This window comes from Sciurus carolinensis, chromosome X (assembly GCF_902686445.1).
Source record: "Sciurus carolinensis chromosome X, mSciCar1.2, whole genome shotgun sequence".
In the NCBI taxonomy this organism is placed as follows: domain Eukaryota; kingdom Metazoa; phylum Chordata; class Mammalia; order Rodentia; family Sciuridae; genus Sciurus; species Sciurus carolinensis.
The window spans coordinates 125,682,330-125,706,717 of record NC_062232.1 but is presented as its reverse complement, the minus strand read 5'-3'; the positions used below and the strand labels follow the sequence as shown (position 1 = coordinate 125,706,717).

At 37.4% G+C, this 24,388-nt stretch overlaps 1 protein-coding gene across 1 annotated transcript in view; it reads right to left on the bottom strand.

Moving 5' to 3' along the window:
- Window positions 1-7,227: 7,227 nt before the first annotated feature.
- Window positions 7,228-24,388, bottom strand: part of LOC124971685 (AF4/FMR2 family member 2-like) — a 162,907-nt gene continuing 145,746 nt past the window's right edge. Inside the window, exons 3-4 of the mRNA XM_047535337.1 lie at window positions 19,455-19,575; window positions 7,228-8,133 (exon numbers count right to left, since the gene is read on the bottom strand). Of these exons, the coding sequence (XP_047391293.1) occupies window positions 7,258-8,133; window positions 19,455-19,575 (997 nt within the window). The 3' untranslated portion in view covers window positions 7,228-7,257. The remainder of the gene's footprint in view (window positions 8,134-19,454; window positions 19,576-24,388) is intronic.

Sequence of the window (24,388 nt, the reverse complement as noted above, 5' to 3'; positions counted from 1 at the left end):
TCAGAAGCCTTATGAACCAAGAAAAGGACCTTTAACAAGTTGTGTCATATGTTACTCATTTAGGAATATTGCAAAAACACTACTTCTCACCATATTTGTAAATGAAAAACACATGACTGTAACCTGTAATACCTCAAGAAAAATTGCTCTTTTGGTGTGTTCAGCCTCAAACTTTTGAAATATGAACCCAGCAAGGGAATTTTAACTTAAACTGAATTCTGCTCATTATGTTCTTGCCCCTTATGTGCGAGCAGAGAAGTCACTTTTAGAAAATTAACCCATTCATATACAGTAGCACATGGTACACAAAATGCCATGATGCAAATGGTCGTGGAAACCTGGGTTTTAGTTCCAGCATGGCTAATGACTGCCCATCTGACCTAAGGTTCTACATCTGTGTAAAGGGAATAATTATAATCTAAGATCCAGTTAGGACTAGAATGAAATAATATATGTGAAGACATTTGTAAACAATATAGTATAAATGTAATAAGTTTTTGTTATCATTACCTATATCATAAGCTCAATTTGGTAATCAAAGTATACTGCATTTTAAATGATGGTTAATTAAATATTATTTGCTTTCATGACAATTACAAAATACTAAACAGACTTACAACAACCCATAAAGTGTTTTATAACTCATCTCTAGAGCCCTTTGCATTTAGTATTTGGGTTGAATCAATATGGTTATCTACCTGTCAATCTTTCTTTTTCTTTAATGTAGAGCAGTTCCTTTTTATGACTGACTCCAAAAGTACTGAACCAATCAACATATCCAGTGATAACAGGATAATACAGAACACAGAACAAAAGCTTATCACTTTACTGCATACTGAATTGTCAAAATATTTTTCTAGAAGTAATGTAAAAATACAAATTCTTTCCCTTATTTTAGTGGGTGGTGACAAAAGATTAGAAAGTTAGTTGGTAAGTCTGCATCTTGCTGTTTTCTAATGAAATGCTTCATATATCTATTATAAAAAGAAGTTGAAATATTAAAGTGCTCCAGGCTGAACTGCCAGTCATTCTCTAAATGTAGCCAATTCTGTTTTCCCATTTTTACCTAGTTTTAAAATTTCCCATACTGTTCTAAAAGATGGTAACAGGAGATGTACAGGCAGGGTTCAGAGCCTCCTGTGTTGTTCCAATGTGTATACTCTTGGAAGGGATAATGGTCGGGGAGGGAATGGCTGAAGTTATTTTACAAACAAGTTGGTTTGGGACTGAGAAGCACATACTCATATATTTAGAGATGGGATAAATCTCACTCATGGACTATTTAATTCCATGTGAAAAGAGGCCTAGAAAGATAAAATCACTTAAGTTCCTAAACCAAGTCCAGGCCAGAGGTGGAACCTACCTGTCAATATACCTAATTCAAACATGTGCAATAATCTATGTGTTTATTCTCATAACAATTTGCTTTTAGCCATTGCATGAAGAATCACAAAAATATTAATAGTGATGCTTTATGTTGTATCATTATTAATAATGACTTTAATTTGTATAACATAAGACCTGTAGTTTTATGAAAGAATAAGAAAGTAATCTTTTTACTTCAACAAAAAAATGTTAAAAGTGACAAAGGATTTAAAATCAAAGACATACACAGAAAATCCAAATGCTCTGTGCTATATTTTAAAAATGGAATGGTGAAATCATGGAAAATGCTCCAGGATGCTGATGGCTAGAATCACTTGCATACAACTTTGGAAAATTAAATAATATATATGAGAAAGAATGATACTTGAATAGACATTAAGGGAAAAAAAACAGGCACCTGCATTCTCTTTAATTTGCCAGTGTTGGAGCTCTATCACTGAGTTTAAATAATGCTAATGAGCAAATGAAGGGGAAAGGGAATGAATGAAGGATAGGTATTCCTGGAGAAGGACAAAATGATAAAGAATAGTTATTTCAACGTTACTTTAGAAAGAGCTTTGGGGAAGCTCACAGAGGAAGAATTGAGGTCTATAGAAGAATATGCACTTCCTTATAAGGGAGTAGAGAGCAAACCAGGAGAGTTCAGGACTCACTGCTTGAACTGGTGAAGGCAACTGACTTGTGATAGCTCCTAGGTCACCCATGAATCCAGGAAACTGAAGTGTCAACTTTAACACCACACTCTGGCTTCCACATTGCCTGTGAATTCAAGCCCTAGCTCACTTAGATCCTACAAACCCTCAAAATAGAAAAACTGGCCTCTTTTCAGAATACGTGTTGCTTTCTCTCACCTCATTTATTTATGTGCCACTCTCTCCATTCATCATCATCATTATGTACACACACATAATGAACTGTCCTCCAGATTCATAATTTCACTTAGTATTCAAGGTCAAGTTCAAAGCTACATTCCATACATTCTCTTTTTCCCTCAGTTTTGCCTTTAATTTGGTCTTTATAGATACACATGACTATAGAGTGCATTTTGACATATTGTACATGCATGGAGTATAACTTATTCTAAATAGGATTCCATTCTTGTGGTTGAACATGATGGTGAGTTTCACAGGTTGTGTATTCATACATGAACATAGGACTGCGATGTCTATTTCATTCTACCATCTTTCCTATACCCATCCCCTCTCCCTTCCCTCATTCCCCTTTGTCTCTTCAGGACATCTTTCCTATCCAATCTTAATTGAATCCTTCGCTATTGTCTCCAACCATCAAAAACAAAGCTCACTGTTTCTTTGGAATAATACTACTTTTTCAGATGTCCAGCTAGGGCCACTTCTTGTAGCTTAGGGAGATACTCAAGTTAGTGGGAGAATGGAAACTTGTGGTAAGAAAACGAGAGTTGGAAGACTTAGTAGAAAAGGTTAAGCAAAAAGCAACCATAAGGGTACAAACTAGCATAGGGAGGGTATGAAGCATTATGAATTCTGCACATCTATGGAATAAATGTTATAGTTGAGATTCTATGCAGGCACTCTGAAAGTGAAAGGACATTTAAAGGTGTCTACCTTCATTCCTGATAGGGTTTACATGAGACCAGCTATAGGCTGAGGTGGAATACTGTTTTATTTTCATAAAATAGACAAAAAATCTTGTTATATATATCAAATAAAAATTTCTTTCGGTTCTTTGAATGAGCTGCCTCTACCACTTTTGTGTCACTGCACAGACATGTCCAGAACAACAGTGATAAGATCCCAGCATTCTCTGCTTTTCTCACACAAGGAACCTGAGCTTACTATCTACTTAATAATAAATACAACTAATTATATTCTCATTGTCTACTGCATAGGGTATAAAACAAAGCAGGCATAGTTACAAATGAGAACAATATTTTTTCAGCTGGTTGACAAAGTGACCCACTAAAATAAATCAAAATAATACCATATCAGTTCCACTGAACTTTTCTAAGTGGTTCCTAGTTTTGAGGCAATTGGAGCCTCAGATGGCCTAGATCACAGCCAAGAACAGCATGTAAAGCAAATGACCCTTTCGAATGATGACATGCCACACATTAGTATTGTAATTCCAAAAGTTAAGTGGCATAGAATTGAGACACTTAATATGAGACACTGAACCCTTCATTTGCATGCAATTATTTATTTGTCAAACTATACTAATAACACATTACAACAAAATGTACAGGTATCTACACTGGCAGACTTTTATCCTAAGGTAAAAATAAACAAAAATATCTGTAATGAAATCATGTATAATGCTACATTTATTAACATATTAATTTCATAATAAAATACCATCTGCAAACAACCCTCAGTTTCTACTTGATATACATAGGTCTTTTACTGTTTTCAAAAGCAGTTCCCAGAAAATTCTTCTAAACTCTACTGCAGAACACATAATCACTTTTTCTTTTTTGGTTGCCTGGCATGTTCATAAATTTTGTAACATGAAATTTTTAAACAAACAAATTATTGTGTCCATGACATTCTGCCATTGAAAAGTTGACCATTTTCAATAAAGTTGGTTAGATTACTGATATCCTCATTGCTGATACAGAAATTCTAAGAAGTATAGAAACGTTTTAAGGTTATTTTCTTCCATATGGAAAAAAACACTGTTGTATAGGTCTATATGCAAATGTTGACATAAATAAATTTGTACACATAAACATATGTACCACATTTCAATAATAGTATATAATCTCTCAATTCACAAATATAATCTTATCTGCTGATATGATCATCCTAGCATGCTATTTTCTGGTCTTACAACTCTCCCTGTTCCCTCCTATTCCAAATGCACTTCTCTAACAATATGTCAGCCTCCTGTCAGTAGAGCCAGGGAAAGAGTTGAGAATGCTCAGAGAAAATACTGTGATCGCTCTCTAGATAAGCCTTTTTGGTAATAAGTTCAAGTAATACTATCACCCATCAAAGATGGCTACTCTGACTAGGGACCAGGAACTCAGGGTCTGGAATTCCTGGTGCCAGGAATTGGGGCTGGATTCTAATGCTAAGTGCTTTTGAAAAGTACATCAAGATTTAATAGGATGAATTTTCAGACTTGGTCAGAGTTTTAGCCACATAAATTCCATTAAGTTCAAAGCTCCACAATGCTCCACCCCATATTTATGCCCACATTTTAATCTTCACCCTTCTAAGCCCTGTGTTGGGCTTTCTAACCTCTCATTTTCTTTCCTCCTATTTTTGGTTTTCATATTGCTCCTGAATTTATATTACCCTGATGTTATAGCCTTAAGCTTCTCTCTACCTCTCCTTAAAATCCTTCCTTGAGACCTGTATTTTAAAATAAATTCTCTCTTTACTGATTTCCTATCATGATTTTCTTACATCTGACCCATTTTTCATACAAAGCTCTAGCAAAGTCTATTTGTACCATCACTAAAAGTTGCATGCACATAGACTGCTCCTTGGATAATCATCTCCAAGGTTGATGACAGCTCAGCTTCTGTTTGAAAATGTACCTCTCATTGGTGTGCTGGAGCACTGAGTGAAAACATGAAGTCATTTCTGAATCTGGGTCAGCCATTTTGTGAATGTATAAGAGAGAATTACAACGGAATGGATCTGACTGGGTCTGCAACCTGTCAGTTCACTAATGAGGTATGGAAACAGGCTAGCAGACTGCCTTATGGAGCAGTGCTATTTCCAGACCAGTCCTGAGTGATAGTACTGCTGCGTAAGGAGTGAATAACAAGAGATACCATGGACAAGAATGACACCCAATCTCCCATTAGTCTTCTTTTCTCAAAAATCTTTTTAAAGTATTAAAACCCAATTTTATATCATATAGTAGAAATTATTATTAGGATATCTCAATGACTGCACAGGGGTAGAACAGAGTGAGACATAGCCAAACAGAATACAATTAAAGAAACATAGCTGAGGATGAATTCTCTAGCTTGTTTACCATTTTCATGTTATTTCATTAACTTTATGGCTTTGAAAATATAATCAAGTAGCCATTTTTTGAAATCCATTCATTCAACAGACATTTATTGAATATCTACTATGTATCAAATATTTGCCAGGCACTTGAGATAAAGAATGAGCTATTCCTTGCTCTCAAGGAGCTTACAGTCTAGTAGAGATGACAGACACATAAACGAGTAAATACAATACAATGAAACAAGTGCCAGTCAGGACCTATATAACAAGGCAATAGAGTAGCTCAGAGGAAGAAGTCAGTAATTAAGTTGGGAGGAGAAGGGGTCTTTTACAGAGAAAGTAATAACTGAGCAAACCTGAAGGAGAAACAGGGCTCTACCATGAAGACAAAGGAGAGTGGCAAAACACTCTAGGTTTAAAATACAGTAGGCAAAATTAGTAAGCAAGAGTGATAAAACATGACATGATAGAGAAATATGGGTGGTTCCATATACTGGGATACCATCTGTGTATGAAAAAGTGGTGAAATGTGATGCAAGAGGGAGTATGAATCCAGAGTGAAGAGCCTTGTATGTGGGATTAAGAAAGTTTGACTTTTTCCTACAAGTGATGAGAAGGCATGAAGAATTAAGAGGGAGAGACATGGTTGGATCTGGCTGCTAGGTTAGGGTGTGTAGGCAATGGTTGAGAAGAAAGGTGATACTAGAGGGAGGGAGACCAGTGAGGAGGGGCTAGTACAGCAGTCCAGGTGAAAAATGCCTCAAGTTTGTTTGAAGAGAATGAGGGTGGAGAGATACTAAGGAGGAAGCTTGACAAGACTTGATGAATGATGATACAAAAAGCTGGTCTCAGAAATAAAAAAAATATTCAAAACATTCATCCATAAAATACAACCAACAGTAACAGGACTCCCTTCCTTTCTTTCTGTTCCCATCATCCACTGAAATCATCATATCTGCTGAGGATGAATCAAGCAAGAAGAGCCATAGGACTCATGTGGTCCGACTTTTCTAATTCAGAAAACCTAAATTGGAATCTGTAACAATTCATAGATTGCCTTTCACTCCCATTAAGAATTGGAACCTGATTTCTTCCTCTGTTTTTATTCAAGTCTTTATTTACCAGCAACAGGAATCCAATCTATAGGTGGTGGTTACTTCCAATCAAGCACTTGAGATTCAATAGATAGCCACTTACACAGTAATGTTTGAGGAGCAGTCCCATATATGTTCCTCACACACACACACACAGAGTCATGAGTCATTTCTGTGGGAGAGATCATGGTCCCTGTGGACCTCTCTTTAACAAGACAATAATTACTGGGACAGGTAGGATACTTAGTTATTTTAAACTCAGTAGGATTTGGTTGATTACAGTACCTTTTGCTTTGAAAGAGGGGTATAGGTGATGCACAAGGGAAGAATGAGGAATACAGAAGATGACATTTAAGTTCTTTCCAAGGAATAGCCCTATAAGTATTCATGAGACTAAGATTCTTAAAGAATGCCTTCCACTTCTGGTTCCAAAAAAATCACACCTTACATTCTTCTATCTTCAGGAAATCCTGTGCTTTAGGTTTAGTATATGCTAGTGAAGATATGCTGACTTAATCTTTTCATGAACCTTATTCTACTTATGACCAATTAAAATCTCAAATGTCATCAATTTGTACATGATATTACTATAAACGCATTTCTGGAAACTGTTTTATAACACCAATGTTCCATTCACTCAGACTGACCTTGTCTTTTGTCATTCCAAATAAAGGAGATTTAACTATATTTGTAGAGTGTTAATCATACATGTCACAAGTGAAAGAAGATCAAGAATCAGACTTTGACCTTGAAGACTTTTGTCTACAGCTCAATAAGGTAAAAGCGAACTGCTAATAGAGGTGAGTAAAGTGTAAAAAGAAGGAAACAAAACTTTAAAAATTACTTACTTCACTTGTTTGGAGGATCGTGAACTTTGGCAGTTTAGTCTTTGAACTGGCTGCACTGGGTTTTCCATCCAAGAGTGATCCAAATGACAGATTCCCAAAGCTGTTTTCAAATTCAATGGAAGGTTTCAGTGTTGGAGAGATGTCTGGTGCCTGATCTTGGCCATCCATGGGTCTTACATATGCAGTTGGCTTTTGCTGTCCCATATTGGTTTTGCAGTAAAGCCCTGGTGGGAAGTTTTGAACTGAAAGGCCACTGCTAGGAGCTAATAAAGAGGAGGCCACTAGGGGAGACCCAGGTGCTTGCACCGTAAATTCAGAATCTTCTGGTGAATTGGATTGAAAGATTTCTTTGAAAGCATCTTCTCCCCCAGTCTTGGGGTTACCATCTTCCTTTACAGATGGATTTGACTCTTCAACTGCACCAATTTGGGGCTGTTCAGCTGGGTAGACAAAGAAGTCTTCAAGTCTTGCCTGAGGCTGATCCTGTGTAGAAGTCTGCATCTTGTTTGGCTGACTACTGGTCTGGCTTGCTGGTACACTGCTAGGATTATGACTATCTCGTGGCCAGTCAGGCTTCGGTTTTCTGTTGCTGTGTATTAGAGTGGAATTCAGTATCACAACAGAAGGTGGAGGCATTGGTGCTGAGAGGTGGGTATTATCCTGGTGAGGTGGAAGCATTCGGTTCTTTTGTTCTGGAAAAAAGCTTGGTTCATTTTTGTTGATGGGAGTCTGGGGCACAGAATTCTTTGGGATTCCCACTAGATGATTCTGATTAGAATGGTTAGTAAGCAAATCCTTCATTTCATCATAGTTTCCCAGCGTGTTCTGGACTCGGTTGGCAAGGGCATCACCTTTGTTTGTCTAAAATAACAAAAAGATGGGGGTGGGAGGAGAGAGAATGAATAGGTTTGTGTTTCCTAATGTTAATGCTTTAAACAGATGCCTTAAGCAGACTAGCAGATAGGGTTCTTTAAAATTGTCTTGCTGCCATCTAATTTCATACTTTTCATGTGCTTTGTAAGAAAAGAAATCAATAAAGCTATTGGAAGAGCCTCTTGGAATGAGCAAGTATGATTAACAATTGTTATATTCCCTGGTTATACTTAAACATTCTCACTGGGAGAAAGGTTTTCAATTACATCATTTATTAATTTTATGAGAAAAATAAATCTCTTACTTTAGGTCACATGAGTGGAATTGTTGTATTTTGCTTAACAATTAACAACTTCCACTTACTGATCAGAGCAATTCTATTGGAATATTTCACTTATCTATGTTTTCACCATATCAAAATTTTTACTATATTATGCATGGGTAGGAAAGTTGAATTGTGCTATCTGACTATACCAAGTTTAAAAGAGGCATGAGATTAAACATCTTCTAATTGAGCTAACATATGACTAAACTGAATCTAATTCCTTTTAATCAAAGAACTGTATAAATTACTGGTGTCTGCCTACATATTCTGGGGCAACTGTGTTTACATATTGGTGATTCATACTCGTTTACTTTGAAATGATGCAATTGTTCATCAACAGTGACTCAAGCTCTCCTGTGTCTTTTTAGTGATTTAGAAAAATTATTCAAGAATTTAAATTGTTGCTTAAGTAAATCAAAACATTCATCTTTTCAAAGTGATTCTATGTGTAGGAGTTATAGAAGCAACCAAATCAATCTATGGACAATCAACAGACTAGCTACACCATCCCCTATAGGATATACTAATCCCATAAAAACAGCCACATTTGTGTTTTAAAAATAAGTAAGCTCCTGCTTGGGTTTTTGTAATACAGAAAGCAAAGCTTTCATGACTGAAAAATGCAGGGTAGCTGAATATACTTGTAAATGACTGATGATAGCCCAGTTGTTCATCCTCAAAAATGACTTTTATTATTCTCTTTACATGCCAAAAATGTTATCAAAATAATGTGTTGAATTCAGACAGGGAAACGACTTGTTTGTGCCTAGGCTGTACTTTCCTGGTCCAAGATGTGACAACAAAAGTAGTCTACCAGTATTCTTGGAGCCATGAGGCAACTGGGTCATTAAATGAGGACGGCACTAACCTATGTGGCCTTAAAGTCCCAGGAGCCATAAGCTTATTCTCTATGCAAAGGAGGGGTGACTACTTTCCCATTGTTGCACTTCCCCTGAAGAGAGATGTTTAATATCTAAGGTATACCCTATTCCTCAATACTGCCAGTCTCCTGATATATATTGGGAGTATATATCCAAGTCTGGTGTCTCAGTCTAAACCTAGGTTTAATTATGTGTTGTTCTCTGTATGTGAAGATGGGAAAATATGCAGATGTATGGAGAGTGAATTGCCAGAAATGAATGAAATCACCCAGAGAAGGAAAATGCAGAATGAGAAGATTGGGTTCAGGAAAGAACCCTGGGAAATATCAACCTTTAAGAGACAGGGGGAAGAAGAGGAGCCAGCAAAGGATACCAAAAAGGAAAAGTCACAGAGAGAAGCAAACTAGAAACCTTGGCCTCATTATTGGCACATTCTCCATGTAACTCATACCATGTGTTAAATCATATAAGACACTTCCAAAGAAATGAGGGCAGTTAGAGAAATATGGATTTCAAAGATTAATTAAAAGTATGCTAAATATATGCTAAGGGAGTTCGTGGGGGATGGAAATCTTTAGAAACTGAATAAATAAATGTCAGTTGGCTTATCCTCAAAAACATCTTAAATTGCATTATATGCAACCTTAGTGCTGAATAGTGATTAAACAATTAACATTCTATAAAATCCTCAACTGAATAATCACTCCATTTTCAGAAGCACATTTTTCAAGCATATTTAAAAGATACAGATGAATAGAAATCATTTTTATTCCCTAAAGTTCCCTAGGTTTGTCATTTTTAATGGCAGAAATTACTTTGGAGCAAAAGCAAGAATAAACTCTTTGCATATAGCAGTCTCCTTCAACAGAGTTGCACAATAAACCATTGGGCAACTGCCAAAACCTGTCTCTCTATTCAGTCCCTAAATATAAAACAAAGAAATTTCATTGTGCAGGAGGCCTAGCAAGAATTTGATGTAAGCATTAAAATTCTGCAGTGTTGCTGTGGCCCCTCCCACAGATTACCCCTGAGTAAAATGACTGAAAGGCTAAGGAACACTGATACCTGACTACATTTAATGATTGGATCCTATCAGGGGAAAGGACCACTTCATGTCCCATTTGAAGTGCATTCATTTTCCACACTAGCTTTGGTTGAAATAGAGTTCTACAAAATCAGAACCTTGTCCTTAAGTGCTGCAGAGACCACTACAATACCCCATTTCCCTGAGAAGTCATTCTCCTCTTTCAGGACACAAAAACTATAGGTCTCATTGGTTTGCTAGAAAGCCAGTCACATTACTGTTCTCGTTTCAGTAGTACATAGAAGGGATGTGCTCATCTTTTCCTCAGTGGGAGGAAGTACATCTGGTTCTTGTATCTTCATTTATGACTACTCTTACAACGATCTCGATTTCTGAGGCATTCTTAAAATTTTTGCACTTCTAGGTTTGAAAACAGGAGTACTTCTAAACTGCCCAATGTCTAAAACTGTGTGTACATGATTGAAATTTAGGGAAAATATAAATTTCTCTGAACAGGTCTAAAATTCAACTTACTATAAAGTAAATGCTGCCACAAATATGATTTCTCTCCCCCTCAAAAAATGTATCTATTAAAAAAGACAGAGACCACCTTTTATTCATCTTTATATCCCCAAGATTAGCACCATGTCTGGTACACATTAAGTACCCAGTGTATTATTGCTGAACTGGACACAATCAAATTATAACTCATGCCCTGCCTATATCAAAACAAAGAATCACAATGACTTGGAGTAAAGGCACACAAATAGAAAGGCAAATGTTAGGCTAACTTGGCGAGTATGACTGAACAATAAATCGAAATCTGAGCTTCCTGGTTGCTGAAACAAAAGGAAAAGCTCTTAAGTTAAAGAATTATCTTTTCTCATAGAAGAAAGCATATCTGTTATGGTTTGGATATGAGGTGTCCCTCAAAAGCTCACATGTGAGACAATGTAAGGTTCAGAGGAGAAATGATTGGATTTTGAGACTCTCAACCTAATCAGTGAATTAATTCCTGATGATATTAACTGCATGGAAACTGGAGGAAGGTAGGGTGTGGCTGGAGGAGGTGGGAATTGGGGCATGGCTTTGGGGTATATATATTTGTATCTGGGGAGTGGAGTCCCTCTTTGCTTCCTGATCACCATGGTGTAAGCTGCTTCCCTCCACCACCCTCTCCCACCATGATGTCCCAGCTTCACCTTGAGCCCTGAGGAATAGAGTTGACCTTCTATGGACTAATACCTCTGAAACCGTGAGCTGTCAAATAAAAATGTCCTCCTCCACATTTAGTCAAAGTAGTGAAATAGTTGACTAAAACAGAAATTGGTACCCAGAAGTGGGGGCATTGCTGTGACTAACCGGACCATGTGTTTCAGAAGATTTTGGACCTATGTGGAATTGGTGGGAGGAATTTTGAGATGGATAGCAGTGCAATCTGGAAATGTTTTAGATGGTTGTACACAGAGATTAATGGCCAATTCTGGTGGGAACTCAGAAGACCAGAATGGAGATACGATCACAATCAGTGAAGACCCAGTTCAAAAGTGTTCAGAAAAGGGGGACTCTATTGGAAATTGGAGTAGAGGCCATTCATGTTATGTTCTGGCTGAGAAGTTGTCTTAATTTTGCCTGTGTCCTGAGACTTTATGTGAGGCTAATTTTAGAAGCGAGGAACTTCTTAATCTGGCAGAAGAAATGTCTGGGCAGCACAGCATTTAGGCAGTGGCATGAATATTGCTGGGGGCTTTTAGTCAAGTTAATTGTGATAATCAGGAGCAAAAAGCAGAGCAGAAAGATTCAGAAAAGGTGAATTTGAAAGATGGGAGTAAAACTAAGGCTAAGGAAATTGCAGTTTTTAAAGACATTATCATCACTATAGAAATGATAAAGACATTGCCAATAGACAATAATAAAGATGGTTTGAGGGGATCTGAGGAGCTGGCAAGATAACACCCATCTCAAGCTCAAGGGAATAAAGGTGAAAATTCTCTTGAGAAGAGACCAGGGGGACACCCTTCTAGCACAAGGGAGCCTAGGAAGTTTTTTTAATGTGCTTAGCCACCTGGACACTCAGAGGCTACCATAGCAAGGGTCTCCTGAGGCTTGACTACTGCTCAAGGTGGCATCAGATATTGGTTCAATCATGTGGTGCTGGTTCTGCAGGAATGCAGGATATTGGAGTTAGCGGATCATGGAGGATTGCACCAAGATTTCAAAGAAAGGCCTGGGAAGCCAGGCAAAGTGCAGCAAGGTCAGAGTCCCTGTGGGCACTCCCTGAGAAGTCAAAGTGTGGAGATGTGAGGAGGAAGTTGAAGCTACAGTGGAGAACCCTGAGATTAAGAAATGGCAGCAATGTGGGACATTGTCCTGGGAAAGTTGCAGGAATTGAGCATAGAAAAGCCAACAGAAAGGCACTTGGGCTGCAACCAACAAGGCCACAGGGGCAGAGCTACACATGCCATTTGGAAAAAGCATCACCATGCCATGTGCCCCAGTTGCCTGACATGGAACTACAGGACTTGTTTGTCCAGCTGGATTTTGGTCTTGCTCTGGTCCTATGCTTTCTTTCTATGCCCCTATTTTTGTAAATGGAAATGTTTACTCAGTACCTTCATATTTTGGATATTTGTAAATTGTTTTTAATTTTACAGGAGCTCACAATGCAAGATTGCCTTGAGCCTCAGAGAAGACTATAGACTTGAATTTTGAACAATCTCAGAACTGTTGAGATTATGGGGACTCTTGGGAATGAATTAAATGTATTTTGCATTGTCAGATGAGTATGAGCTTTTGGAGGCCAGGGGCAGAAATTTATGGTTTGGATGTGAGGTGTCCCCAAAAAGCTCACATTGTGAGACAATGCAGGAAGGTTCAGAGGAGAAATGATTGTGTAGTGAGAATCTTAAGACAATCGGTGAATTAAACCCTAATGGGATTAACTGGGTGGTAACTGGAGGAAGGTAGGTTGTGGCTGGAGGAAGTGGGAACTGGTGCGTGGTTTTGGGACACATATATTTGTATCTGGCTAGTGGAGTCTCTCTTTGCTTCTTGATCACCATGGTATAAGCTGCCTCCCTTTACCATCCTCTCCTGCCATGATGTTCAGCTTCACCTTGAGCCCTGAGGAATACAGCTGGCCTTCTATAGACTAATACCTCTGAAACCATGATCCCTCAAATAAACATGTCCTCCTCCACAGTTGTGCTGGTCGGGTCATATTGTCATAGCAGCAAAATAGCTGACTAACACAATATCTTTATCCATTAAATGAGGTATATGAGACATTAAATGCCTGATATTAAAATGTGAAAAGGAACCTCTCATTGGCCTGTTTACAAGAATCTTTGGGCAATAAAACAAACCATTTTTCAGCTCTAATATTCCAGAAGATGCAAAGCTGCTTCTCAAGTGCTTCTTATGATAACTACAATAGCAAAAGCATTGCACTAATATCTAGCTCAGTGAAAGTAGACACATCTGCATGTGGAGTTAAGGGTCTAGGCTAATATGATCTGGGTGTGTTGCTTTCTTGTGCACTTGTGTTGGGGTGGAGCTGTGATAACCTGTAGGAATCAATTGTCATATCCCTTAGACTAGCTTTCTCAGAGAGCAACTATCTCAAAAGGAATTGTGACAGGAACTTTGTAGTAGGCAATTCAAGGTTGAGTTCATTGGCAACACATTATGAGTTGCTAATCAAAAGAAGATCCATATACTTTGTATAACACACATGCTGTGGCTACAAGTAGGAATTACTATTATGGTCACTGCCCTGACAAAAAGTGATAAGTTCAAAATGCTCATGGGGCATGGTTAGGCATAGAGGACACACAGACATATGGCCTCAAGAAGTCCACCATTCAACAATCTACAAATAATAGTCCAGTGCAGGCAGCTAGGGTAAACTCTCTGCCTTCCTAACACTGGAGATGGGCAATGTCCATTTCTCAAAATGCAGATATGAAATCCACTGCATAGAAAACCCAATGGAACCTGAAATACATTTATATACACCTACACAATGTATACTTATTATACACCAAAACAACTTCTGATTTGCAATAAATGTTCATTTTTGCCCTACAGAACTTTAGTAATCCTATTAAAGAGCAAGGTATTCTTGGCAGTCTTGATCAAACATTATAAAGATGGCAAAGGTGAATTTTAGCCATTTCAATCAATTATAGGTTTCTTTCAACTTGGCCAATTCTTTACTTCACATTCTAGATAATTGGTTGATTCCTTAAAGGTAACCTCAGCAGCCATCATTTGCTAAGTAATCACAATTTCTTTATCATCAAGGAAATGCATTTTCCAAGTATTATCAGGCATCAATTACATGTCTGGTTTGTGGCTCATGACTAACAGCAGTCCTTCATTTAAGCTTTTTGCCTCTCATTACTTTAGGAAATGCCAACTTCCCTCAGTTTGCTTCTAATGTAATCTACACAAATCAGTAGTATTTCATTGCCGAAATAATGTGCTAGGAAGTTATTGTACCATAGTATTTCTTTTTAATAAATGAAGCAAAATAATTTAAGTTTTAAAGTTCATTTTCCCTTTCATTTTATTGGGGCTAAAATATGTGATTTAGTAATTCCTTTTTTTTTCTAAATCTTATCTTTTACAGTTAATCTCTCTTAGCTGTAAATTGCTATTTATTTCTTTACTTTAATTATAATAATGACAACACATTGAATTTATGTAGTACTTTATAGATTTCAAAACAAGGCATTCCAGGTTGTTTTCATTTGATCCTTATGAAATTACATGTGTCAGCAAAGTAACTTTGGCTGCCATCTGGCCTCTACCTGCCCTAGAAAATGACTTTGGGTAATCCACTTAATCCTCTGTTCATCTCAGTTTCCTCCTTCTTATTGAGATATGAAAGCTGTAATATGTTACTATTATTATTAATTGTTAAGATACACTTCAGAAAGGAGGAATCTATGGACCAGATAAATGAAGCTTCTTCTTGATAGTCACCTAGCAGGTAAACTTATCAAGTCTTCTGACTTTCTGTCAGAGGATAAACAACTTCCTGTTACAGATACAGTATCATAAAGAATTGGGTACAAATCTATATATACCACATAGGAGTATATGAAGGTAAAGAGAAGCCACTTCACTTCCCTGAGCTAAAGTTCTTCAAGAGAAATGTGGGGGAAATGTGTGCTCCATTTATTGTAAGGAACTAAATGAGTACATTCATCAAACCCTAGTACAGTGCCTGACACACAGTATGTGCATGCCAGTTCCTCACCAGACATTCTATACTAACCTAGACATGTCAACATAGCTTCACAGTTACTTTGAAGACATCCTTCAAATCAGAGCTTTGTGCTATGCTGTCAAGTCCCAGAAAGAAGTACCACCACTAAAAACCAAATTTGGAGAAAGTCAATTTTCTTTCCATACAGAATGCAACAGAGGCAAAGCAAAAAGGAAAAGAAAACAGCCAGGAACATGAGAGATCACCATTTCTTCTTTCTGTCAAGAAAGGGACATGGTTCCTAAGGACTGGGGTTCACATTGACTAGTTGATGAACCATTGATGCTACTGGGCAAGTGATCAGGTCATGGTGTAGCAAGTGATTCCTGAAAGTCCTGATTCACCACCAGCATTTTTCATTTTCAACTTGATAAGTATTTCTACTATAATCCCTGAAGTGTTATGGTATGCCCTCATTTCTACCAATGGACTCTGAGTCAGCTCTAGGACTCCCATCATCCCTGACACATTCAGATACTCCAAGGACTTCCACCTCAGTCTTGGTCTGGGTAGTCTGTGGAAGTGCACATCAGCTGCAGTTTCATAATATGATGGGAAAAGGAGGAATGTGTTTCAGTGATCTCCCAGTGAAAATTAAACATGGACACAGCACAGGAAGACAACCAATCAAAGCAATGATGAAAGAACAAAAAGTTACTAGGTCACAAACTGTTAGCATGATTGCTTTCCTTCATAGTTTTGACTCAGGATCAAAGACTTTTACCCCACGAAGAAGCACAAAGGAGTAAGTGACTAAGCACACAACAGGCCTGGCCCTGCACTAGACTAAATATTCCCATCTGTGTCTCTACCTGATGTACCCTAGTAATATCAAGACAGATGGCTTCTGAAAAAATTCTGACAACATTGAGAAGGGGATTTCCCACTGTCTTCTCAAAAATACATTGCTATTATCTAAATATGTATATATATATATATATATATATATATATATATATATATATATGTATGTATCTATACAAAAGATCTTGTTAAGAGATGGCAATTACCTTAAAGGTGCAAAACCATTGATCCACTATGACTTAAAATTATGAAAGGAGAATACATCAAGGGTTCTTTACTACATAATAGGGTTGAGGATGGGACAGATATAGAATTTGAACACTAAATCTCTCATCCATCCAAAGATAAGATGTAGAACTCATCTGGTTGTTCCTCATTTATCTCTGCAAGAAACAAAATGTCTATCATCCTTTAACCTCTCCCCAAAAATGGAGGCCACACTTTCCTGTTCTGACCCCAGTTTTTGTTCCACTTTCTTTTTTTTTTTTTCCTCATCATAATGTTTTGTTCCCACCCTCCTACCTCTGACTCAAGATTCTTTACCTACCTCTACCTGGTATTTAAAAAGTCTCTCAGGGACCTTGTTCTACTCAGCATCATCTCTCTCTCCCTGTATATCTTCCACCTTCTCCACTTACATTGGCGTCTTCCCAAGGACTCTAAACATGCTCATGTTTCTCTCACTCCAAAAAAAGAAATTTCCCTGGATGTAATTGCTCAGTTTACTTTCTAACTTATTTTCTTTCCTTTCTCCATACAAAATATCTCTGGTCAAGTCTACATTGACTGCCTCTTTTTCTTTACTTAAACATTTCTAGTTTATTCTCCAACCCATAGCAGTTTGGCTTCCCACAATGACTATCATCAATGGATAAAATGACTCCCCTAATGTCACTGATAATCTTTAACTGCCAAATGCAACAGTCATTTTACAATCTTTACATTTCCTGACTTCTCCAAGGGCATCTAACTAGCAAATCCTTCCTCCAACAATCATTTGTTCCCTTAGTTTCTATTAAATGTTTCTCTTCTAGTCCACTTACAACATATCTGATCATCCTATTTTAGTTTTATCCTGGTGTCTGCTTGTACCACCTCTTTTACCTCTTAAATACTGCTCTTCCCTGGGATTGTCTTTGCCCCTCTTCTTACTCTGCAATCTAATTTAGTAATTGTATTAATTATTGGAGCTTCCACTACCACCCGCATGCTAATAGCAGATAAATCTCTCTTTTCACCACTCCCATGAGCTCCAGATTCATATATTGAATGCCTGCTGGATGTTGCTTTCTTAATATCCCACTGGCATTTTGAAACCCAACATATTTACAGGTCAATTAATCATTTTTCTCTCTACAAGAAGAAAAGATGTTCTCCTCCTACACAACTTTCAATGATACCATCATTGTCTCAAGTAAAAAGCTCAGGAATCATTTATAATTATTTAATATTCCCTACACTGCCCAACTTCATCTTTTGAAATTGTAGGTCTCGTCTACGGCCATACCACCCTGAACGCGCCCGATCTCCTCTGAAATTATAGGTCTCTCCTATTAGGGCCACGCCCAAACTTGAAACATGTAGTAACTTCTATCCATGCCAAGAATTGTGTTTAAGCTCCCTGTAATGAGAAAGTATTTACTGATATTTCCCCTTCCTATTCTTCTAATTGTCACCATGCTATTATGCCATCACTTGTTCATGGTGATCCCTGTCACTGGACTAAGAATTCCTCAAAGGCAGAGCCTCTGTTTTATTTCCCTTTGTACATTGGTCTCTGAGAGTGATTAGCACATAGTGGGACTTCAATTAATATTTGTTCAATTAAACATATGTATAAGTACAAATGCAGTATATAAACTTAATTGATTGGGATAAGAAAAATGTTTTTTTCTGAATTGTGCTAATACTGACAAATTGAAAATCAGTAGCTTAGGTGACCTAAGTCTCTTTGTCAGGCTTCCCACACTTGGCAGGTACCCAAGTGTCTCAATCAAGAACTCCTTACGTATTCTGAACAAGGCAGAAAAACTCTAGTCTCTCTAGTCACCAATCTGAACAGCTTATTCTCTACTCTAAAGTAGTATCTGGGCCAAATCTGTCCACTTTAAGAACTTTCGTTTTCCAGAAGTCACTATCCTTTACATGATGCTTTCTCAAATCAGAATTCTTGAAAATTTTCTCTATTGTTGTTTTATTTCTTACATCATTTTTGTTACATTACAGAAAATTACACTGGTACTAAATTTCAATGAAAAATGAAACAGCTGCCAGCAATTCAATAAGATCCTTCCATCATAATCTCTTCCCAGTATCCTCTAACCTTCATCACAAATAGAAAATTCAGAAGCAGTCATTGTAAAATCAATACTTGTAGACATAGCAGTTTCATCGCTATTGGAGCTACACACTAGCCAGAATACCACTAGAAAACCAGCCTAACTACACTTCCTCCATGGGTTGAGGCAATCTCCCAAGCCATGATTATTAACCACCAGGAAAAATGATTGGGTTTTTCCTTTATCTTAGGACAGTGATTTTCAAAGAGCAATCGAACCACTGAATGGCTGTTAACAATCAAGTCAAAAAAGAAAGCAATGGCCTTGCAATGGGTGGTACGGATTGGGAAGAGAAATAGGCATATCTGTCGACATTCTGATGAAGTCTTCAGGGGCTGCCTGGCTGAAAATCACAGCCCTGGAAAACACCAAGAGGGGTATCCCTTGCTGTAATAATTGCAGGGAAGTAATAGGCTCCTTGGAGACAAGAAGTCTCACAGGTTTCCTTCAAATCTTACCAAACTTCCCAAAGAAGTTGAACTTTGCCTCTGAAGACATCCTCAGAAACTTGCAATTATCAATAGAGCAGATACATATTTCACTTGTAAAATATATTTTCCTAAAAATGACTTAGTTACTTTAAAATTAATGTTGATTAGTAGTTAAAAATACAGTAAGCAACCATTTTCTAGAAAGATAAATTACATACATATTCAGCTACCTTGTAGGGCTCCCCAAAAAGATCAAAGCCTGAAGAAAAGAGATCATCTTCTTGCTGAACTTCTTGATTCCTCCGCTCCCATTCCCTTTTTTTAAGTGCACTACGGTCCTGTTCATAGTGACTGAAATGAAAAAGAAAAGACAAAAAGGAAAAACATTCATTTGTCACATGAATCATTTTGATGTCCCTTATTATCAATAAGAATAAAAAGCATAAGTCAAAGTAATCCAAGTTGATTCTGCAACTGAGGACAGAATCCTTTTCTATTCCTTTGGGTTGATGATCCTAGATGATTCTTCATAACAAAGAAGAAAAGAGAAACTTGCATAGCAGAAACTATACTGAGGACCATGCGAATATGGACAAATTCTTTTTCTTTGTCCTTGTTTATTATAAGCCACTGCATATACCCCAAAAGTCAATCCACTCTGCAAAAAAGTTCTAAAGTTAAAGTTACCTTGTGTTGCCAACTGCCTAGGGCTCAGACTCCAACAGATGCCGCAAATTCCCAAGGGAAAGGAATTATCCCTGTACAGTGCTACAAATAAACTAGAATTCTGTCCTAACTCCCTAGGCAGAGTTAGCCTCTTTTAATGGAATTTTGGGAGAATTTAAACTCTCATTTGTAGAAATGAACTCACAGAAAAATAAATAACTAAAATTCTAATGCACTTTTTGGTGGTTATTGTGTTGATTTTTCTATAGTTCACAGTAAGAATTTAAAAGCCTTCTGGGGACACTTTTCATAAATAATGGAATCTATATTAACCAGCAATGAAACAAAGGATTTGTCAAAAGTCTCGAATGTCCTGAATGTGCAAATGTTTTAGAAAGAATAACTCTGTGACTCATCACATTTCAGTCTTTCCCACTGGAGTATCAAAAGCTTCCAGACAATAATTAAGTTATGTTCTGAGACCTTAGATGTTAAAAATGGGGCACCTCCTTATTGAGAAAATGATTTTCTTCATCATGCAACACTGCAAATTAAATAACAATCTGAAAACCTGATAGTACAGGTTGAGTACCCCAGTATGAAAATCTGAAATTCATAATATTCACAAACCCAAAATGTTTTAAGTGTTGATACAATGCTAGAAGTGAAAAATTCCACATCTGATTTCACATGATGTGGCACAGGTAAAATATTGGATAGAATTACCTTCAGGCTATGTATATAAGATTCATATGAAATGTAAATTAAGTTCATGTTTAGATTTGGGTCTCATTCCCAAGGTATCTCACTGTCTTCATATAAATATTCCAAAATTTAAAAAAAGAACTGAAATCTGAAATACTTCTGATCCCAAGTATTTCAGATAAGGAATATTGAACTTGTAGTGAATTTTTTCAGTTTTTTTCTTCTGCTATTTATGTTAGCTTTATTGAAAGTGAGTGCACACACACTGAACAAAAAATTATATAAATGTACATAAATGCCTATCAGGTGCTCCATAAATGTTGGTTTCCTTCCCCATGTTCATATTACCATGTTAAGACTTAATTAGATAATTGACATGCACATGAACATAACAGCTAAAGGAATTACAAGAGATGTACCAATGTAAAAGTATAATCAACAGGTTTTTGAATAAATCACAGACTTTAATACCTGCCATTGTTAGGGTAGTTATCTCATGAGTATCATAACTTTAATTTATAAAAAAGAGCCTAACATATGAGCTAGCCATGCAGTTAAACTAGCTATTGATATATATAGAGTGTATGATGCCTTTACACTCCTTTCTCCACAGGAATCCTTAAACTGTCAAATTCAAAGTGACTTTGATAGACACATCTTCTGGATAAACAACACTCATTTCTCCATTTTAACATGGTGGCAACATTCATAGGGTTCTTTTAATGTACATAACACTTTGAAAATACAAACAGGGCTGGAAACAGAAGTGCTCACTAGGTCACTCATGAGTATGTTCAGCAAATATTATTGCTGAATGAGGAAAACAAAGAAGACCTCCAGACACCTACCCTATGCCTGGGCTCCACCTCTCTGCCTGTCTGAAAGATGTCAAGTCCAGATTCTGGGAGGCAACCTATCAATTGTACTCTCAGATGCCCTCCAGAGATATTGTGTTTTCTAGTATTATCTTTCATTTCCATGTACAAATCAAGATCATAACTTCCAACAGTCGCCAAGTGCCCAGTGTCTTCATGTTGGTGGCTGATACGGAATCAAGCAGGTGTAGTAACATGTTCATCCCACATATCAGGCAAGGGTAGTCTAAGCCCATCAATTTGCCAAAATGTAAGAAAGACAGAGTGCAAGAGGTGGGGTGGAGTTAAAAGTTAAAGCAATATTTAGAGGTGGGGGAAGATTCATGGCAAAGAAGAGGGACAACTAATTTTTGGCCTTCTTAGCAGATGATTCTCCACACACAAATGAGAACCAGTCTCCTGCTTCCAAGTAATATGAGCAAGATGTCAGTTTTCCAGCTATCTGTTCATTTCATGCACCTGACAGCTCAGAATGACAGGCCCATAGATCACATTTAATTCTCCCACGAAGAGAACTGAAGTGCTTTGGTCTCTTGGCTTTGCAAACTACCTTCTTTCTCCTCTGAGGGAAAGATATAATTAAAACCCTGAAGGAAAAAAAAGGGAGAAGAAGAAGAAAAGGAAACGTGCTTCAACTTGCATGACAACCCTTCAAGCGGCCAGCAGTAAGGGCACTTTCAGGGCTTTAGACCTGGCTTTGATTTGTTAGGAGGCTCTTGGCTGCATTTTGCATTAGTTCATTAGCTACCAAATTCCAGACGCAAATTTGAATAGCAGATTGAGTGTGCACATGGGTGTTATCTGTTGCAAGCAAAACTGCCTGCTGCATTTTTTAACACATCTAACAAAGAACAGTTAATTCTCATATCTCTGGTGAGAATGAATTTCCTCTCCATAGAGTTCCACTGCTCTTGGAAGGCAACCAAATAGCTCCAACTTTTTCCTTTCTCTCTCAGCATGGTGTTGTATTGAAAGCTTCACACGGCGAGGTCTAATGAGGAATGAACTACATGGTGATGAGGCTTTCAGTGTACAACGTCACTGATTTCTGACTGAAACTAACATTACTAATTTGAAGCACCAGCTAATTAAAACCACAGCTATGTATTTAGCCTCTTGTTATACCTACTGCAGTTTATAATTATGAGGACCTCTTTATCTACTCAATTAAAGTTCTTATGTTTCAGGCAGGTTGTGTTTGAACCTGTGAGCCCTGCAGAGGCTGCAGGAAAGCATATGTCTGTCCCCTGATGATTTTATGTGGCTTTACACACCTGAGCTTGTTTTTTGAAGGAAAAAGGGCTCCACACCCTACAAAGAAATGCTCAAGTCAGAAACCTGAATTATTCATCATATTATTGGTCTGAACAATCTGAGTTTATTCGCCATGATGAGGACAGGATAAATTGGGCCTATCAGTGTGAAAAGGCATCTTTATATTGAGAAGGTGAACCAAAGACTCAATGCAAGGACTCAGCACTCTTAGGATATAAGGATGTTTTATCAATACTTTTCTCCTGGAAATCTGTCACATTAGGATGATATTAAAGCTACTGACAACTACAAACCAAATTTACTCTTTGGGTTAATTAACCAAAGACTTTTGCTCTCTCTACATATAGTCTATCTTTTGGAATCACTAGTTTGCTAAATTCATACTAGCATAGCCAAAGGACCCAAAGAAGAACAAGTTTCATTAAGGGCTTCTATTATTCACTCTGACTCAAGGTATGATGTTGGGAAATTTCTCCCTATCATGGGGTTTTTATGGTGAGTTTACCCACCTGTACACTTCCCTGAACTCCCAAAATAGAAACTGTCATTGTTTTCATTACAGGAGCAAACTGAGGCACTCAGAAAGTGAGGGGGGCTGTCCCAGGTTCTCATCACCCCAGTGGTAAAGAAAGATTTGAATCTGTTTCTCTTCCATCTTCAGTTCAAGTAATTTCTTCTCCTTGTCTTCTTCTCTCAGATATTCCCCTATCTCTGTTCTTAAACCTGATCTTGTATGTAGGTAACCCTCATTTTGTACACAAGAAGCCCCAGGTACCTTCACAAGATAATAAAACCTAGGGCACATGTAGAGTCACTAAGATCTAGAGAGTTCAATTATGCCATCTTCATTAGCTCACAGTGGTAGCTCACTTGGCCCACAATGCAGGCTTGTCTTTTGCTTGTCTTTAAGAACGGAGCTGTTAAAGCAAGAAGACACTTTAGTAATCATCTAGTTGTGGTGCCCTCATTTTCAGATGGGGAAATTAAACTAAAAAAAAAAAAAAAAAAAACATAAGGGGCTCTCTCACTCCTTGCTTTTGCTCACTCTCTCACTTGCTCTCTCTTTCTTCTCTCTCTCAACCTTCAGGGAGACACCCTGCCCATCCGCATAATAAAGTCTCTTGCAAAAAAAAAAAAAACATAATGGACCTCACAGCAGGTTTGTGGCAGAACTAGGAGAGTGGAACCCAGGTTGTCTGGTTTCCAAACTAGCTCTTTTCCCAATACTCATGGTTTATCCCTCTGCCTCTGGTGTTGCCATCACATTCCAGAATAAATATGAGCCTCATTTGCACTCCGTTGGTCAACTTTACTTAGGATTGCATTTTATTAGAAATTGCCAGTAGGGAAAAACTTTAGGAATTTAATTTGGATTTGAGTGTAGAAAAAAACATCAGTTTCCTTATATCAAAATGTACAGACCCTAAAGGGATATAAAAATTAACTGCATCTGTAGGGAAGAGGCTTGGGTAAAGAGAGTAAAAATCAGTTTAAGCCTATTTCACTTGAATATTTCATGAATCTCAATAATCACTGTTTACCTAATTTGGTTATTTTACAAAGCTACTTGGGGGAACATTTAAAAAACACTGATGTTTTAAAATGACAAGTTTGTTTTAAAATACTGCTAACTAATACAGGAT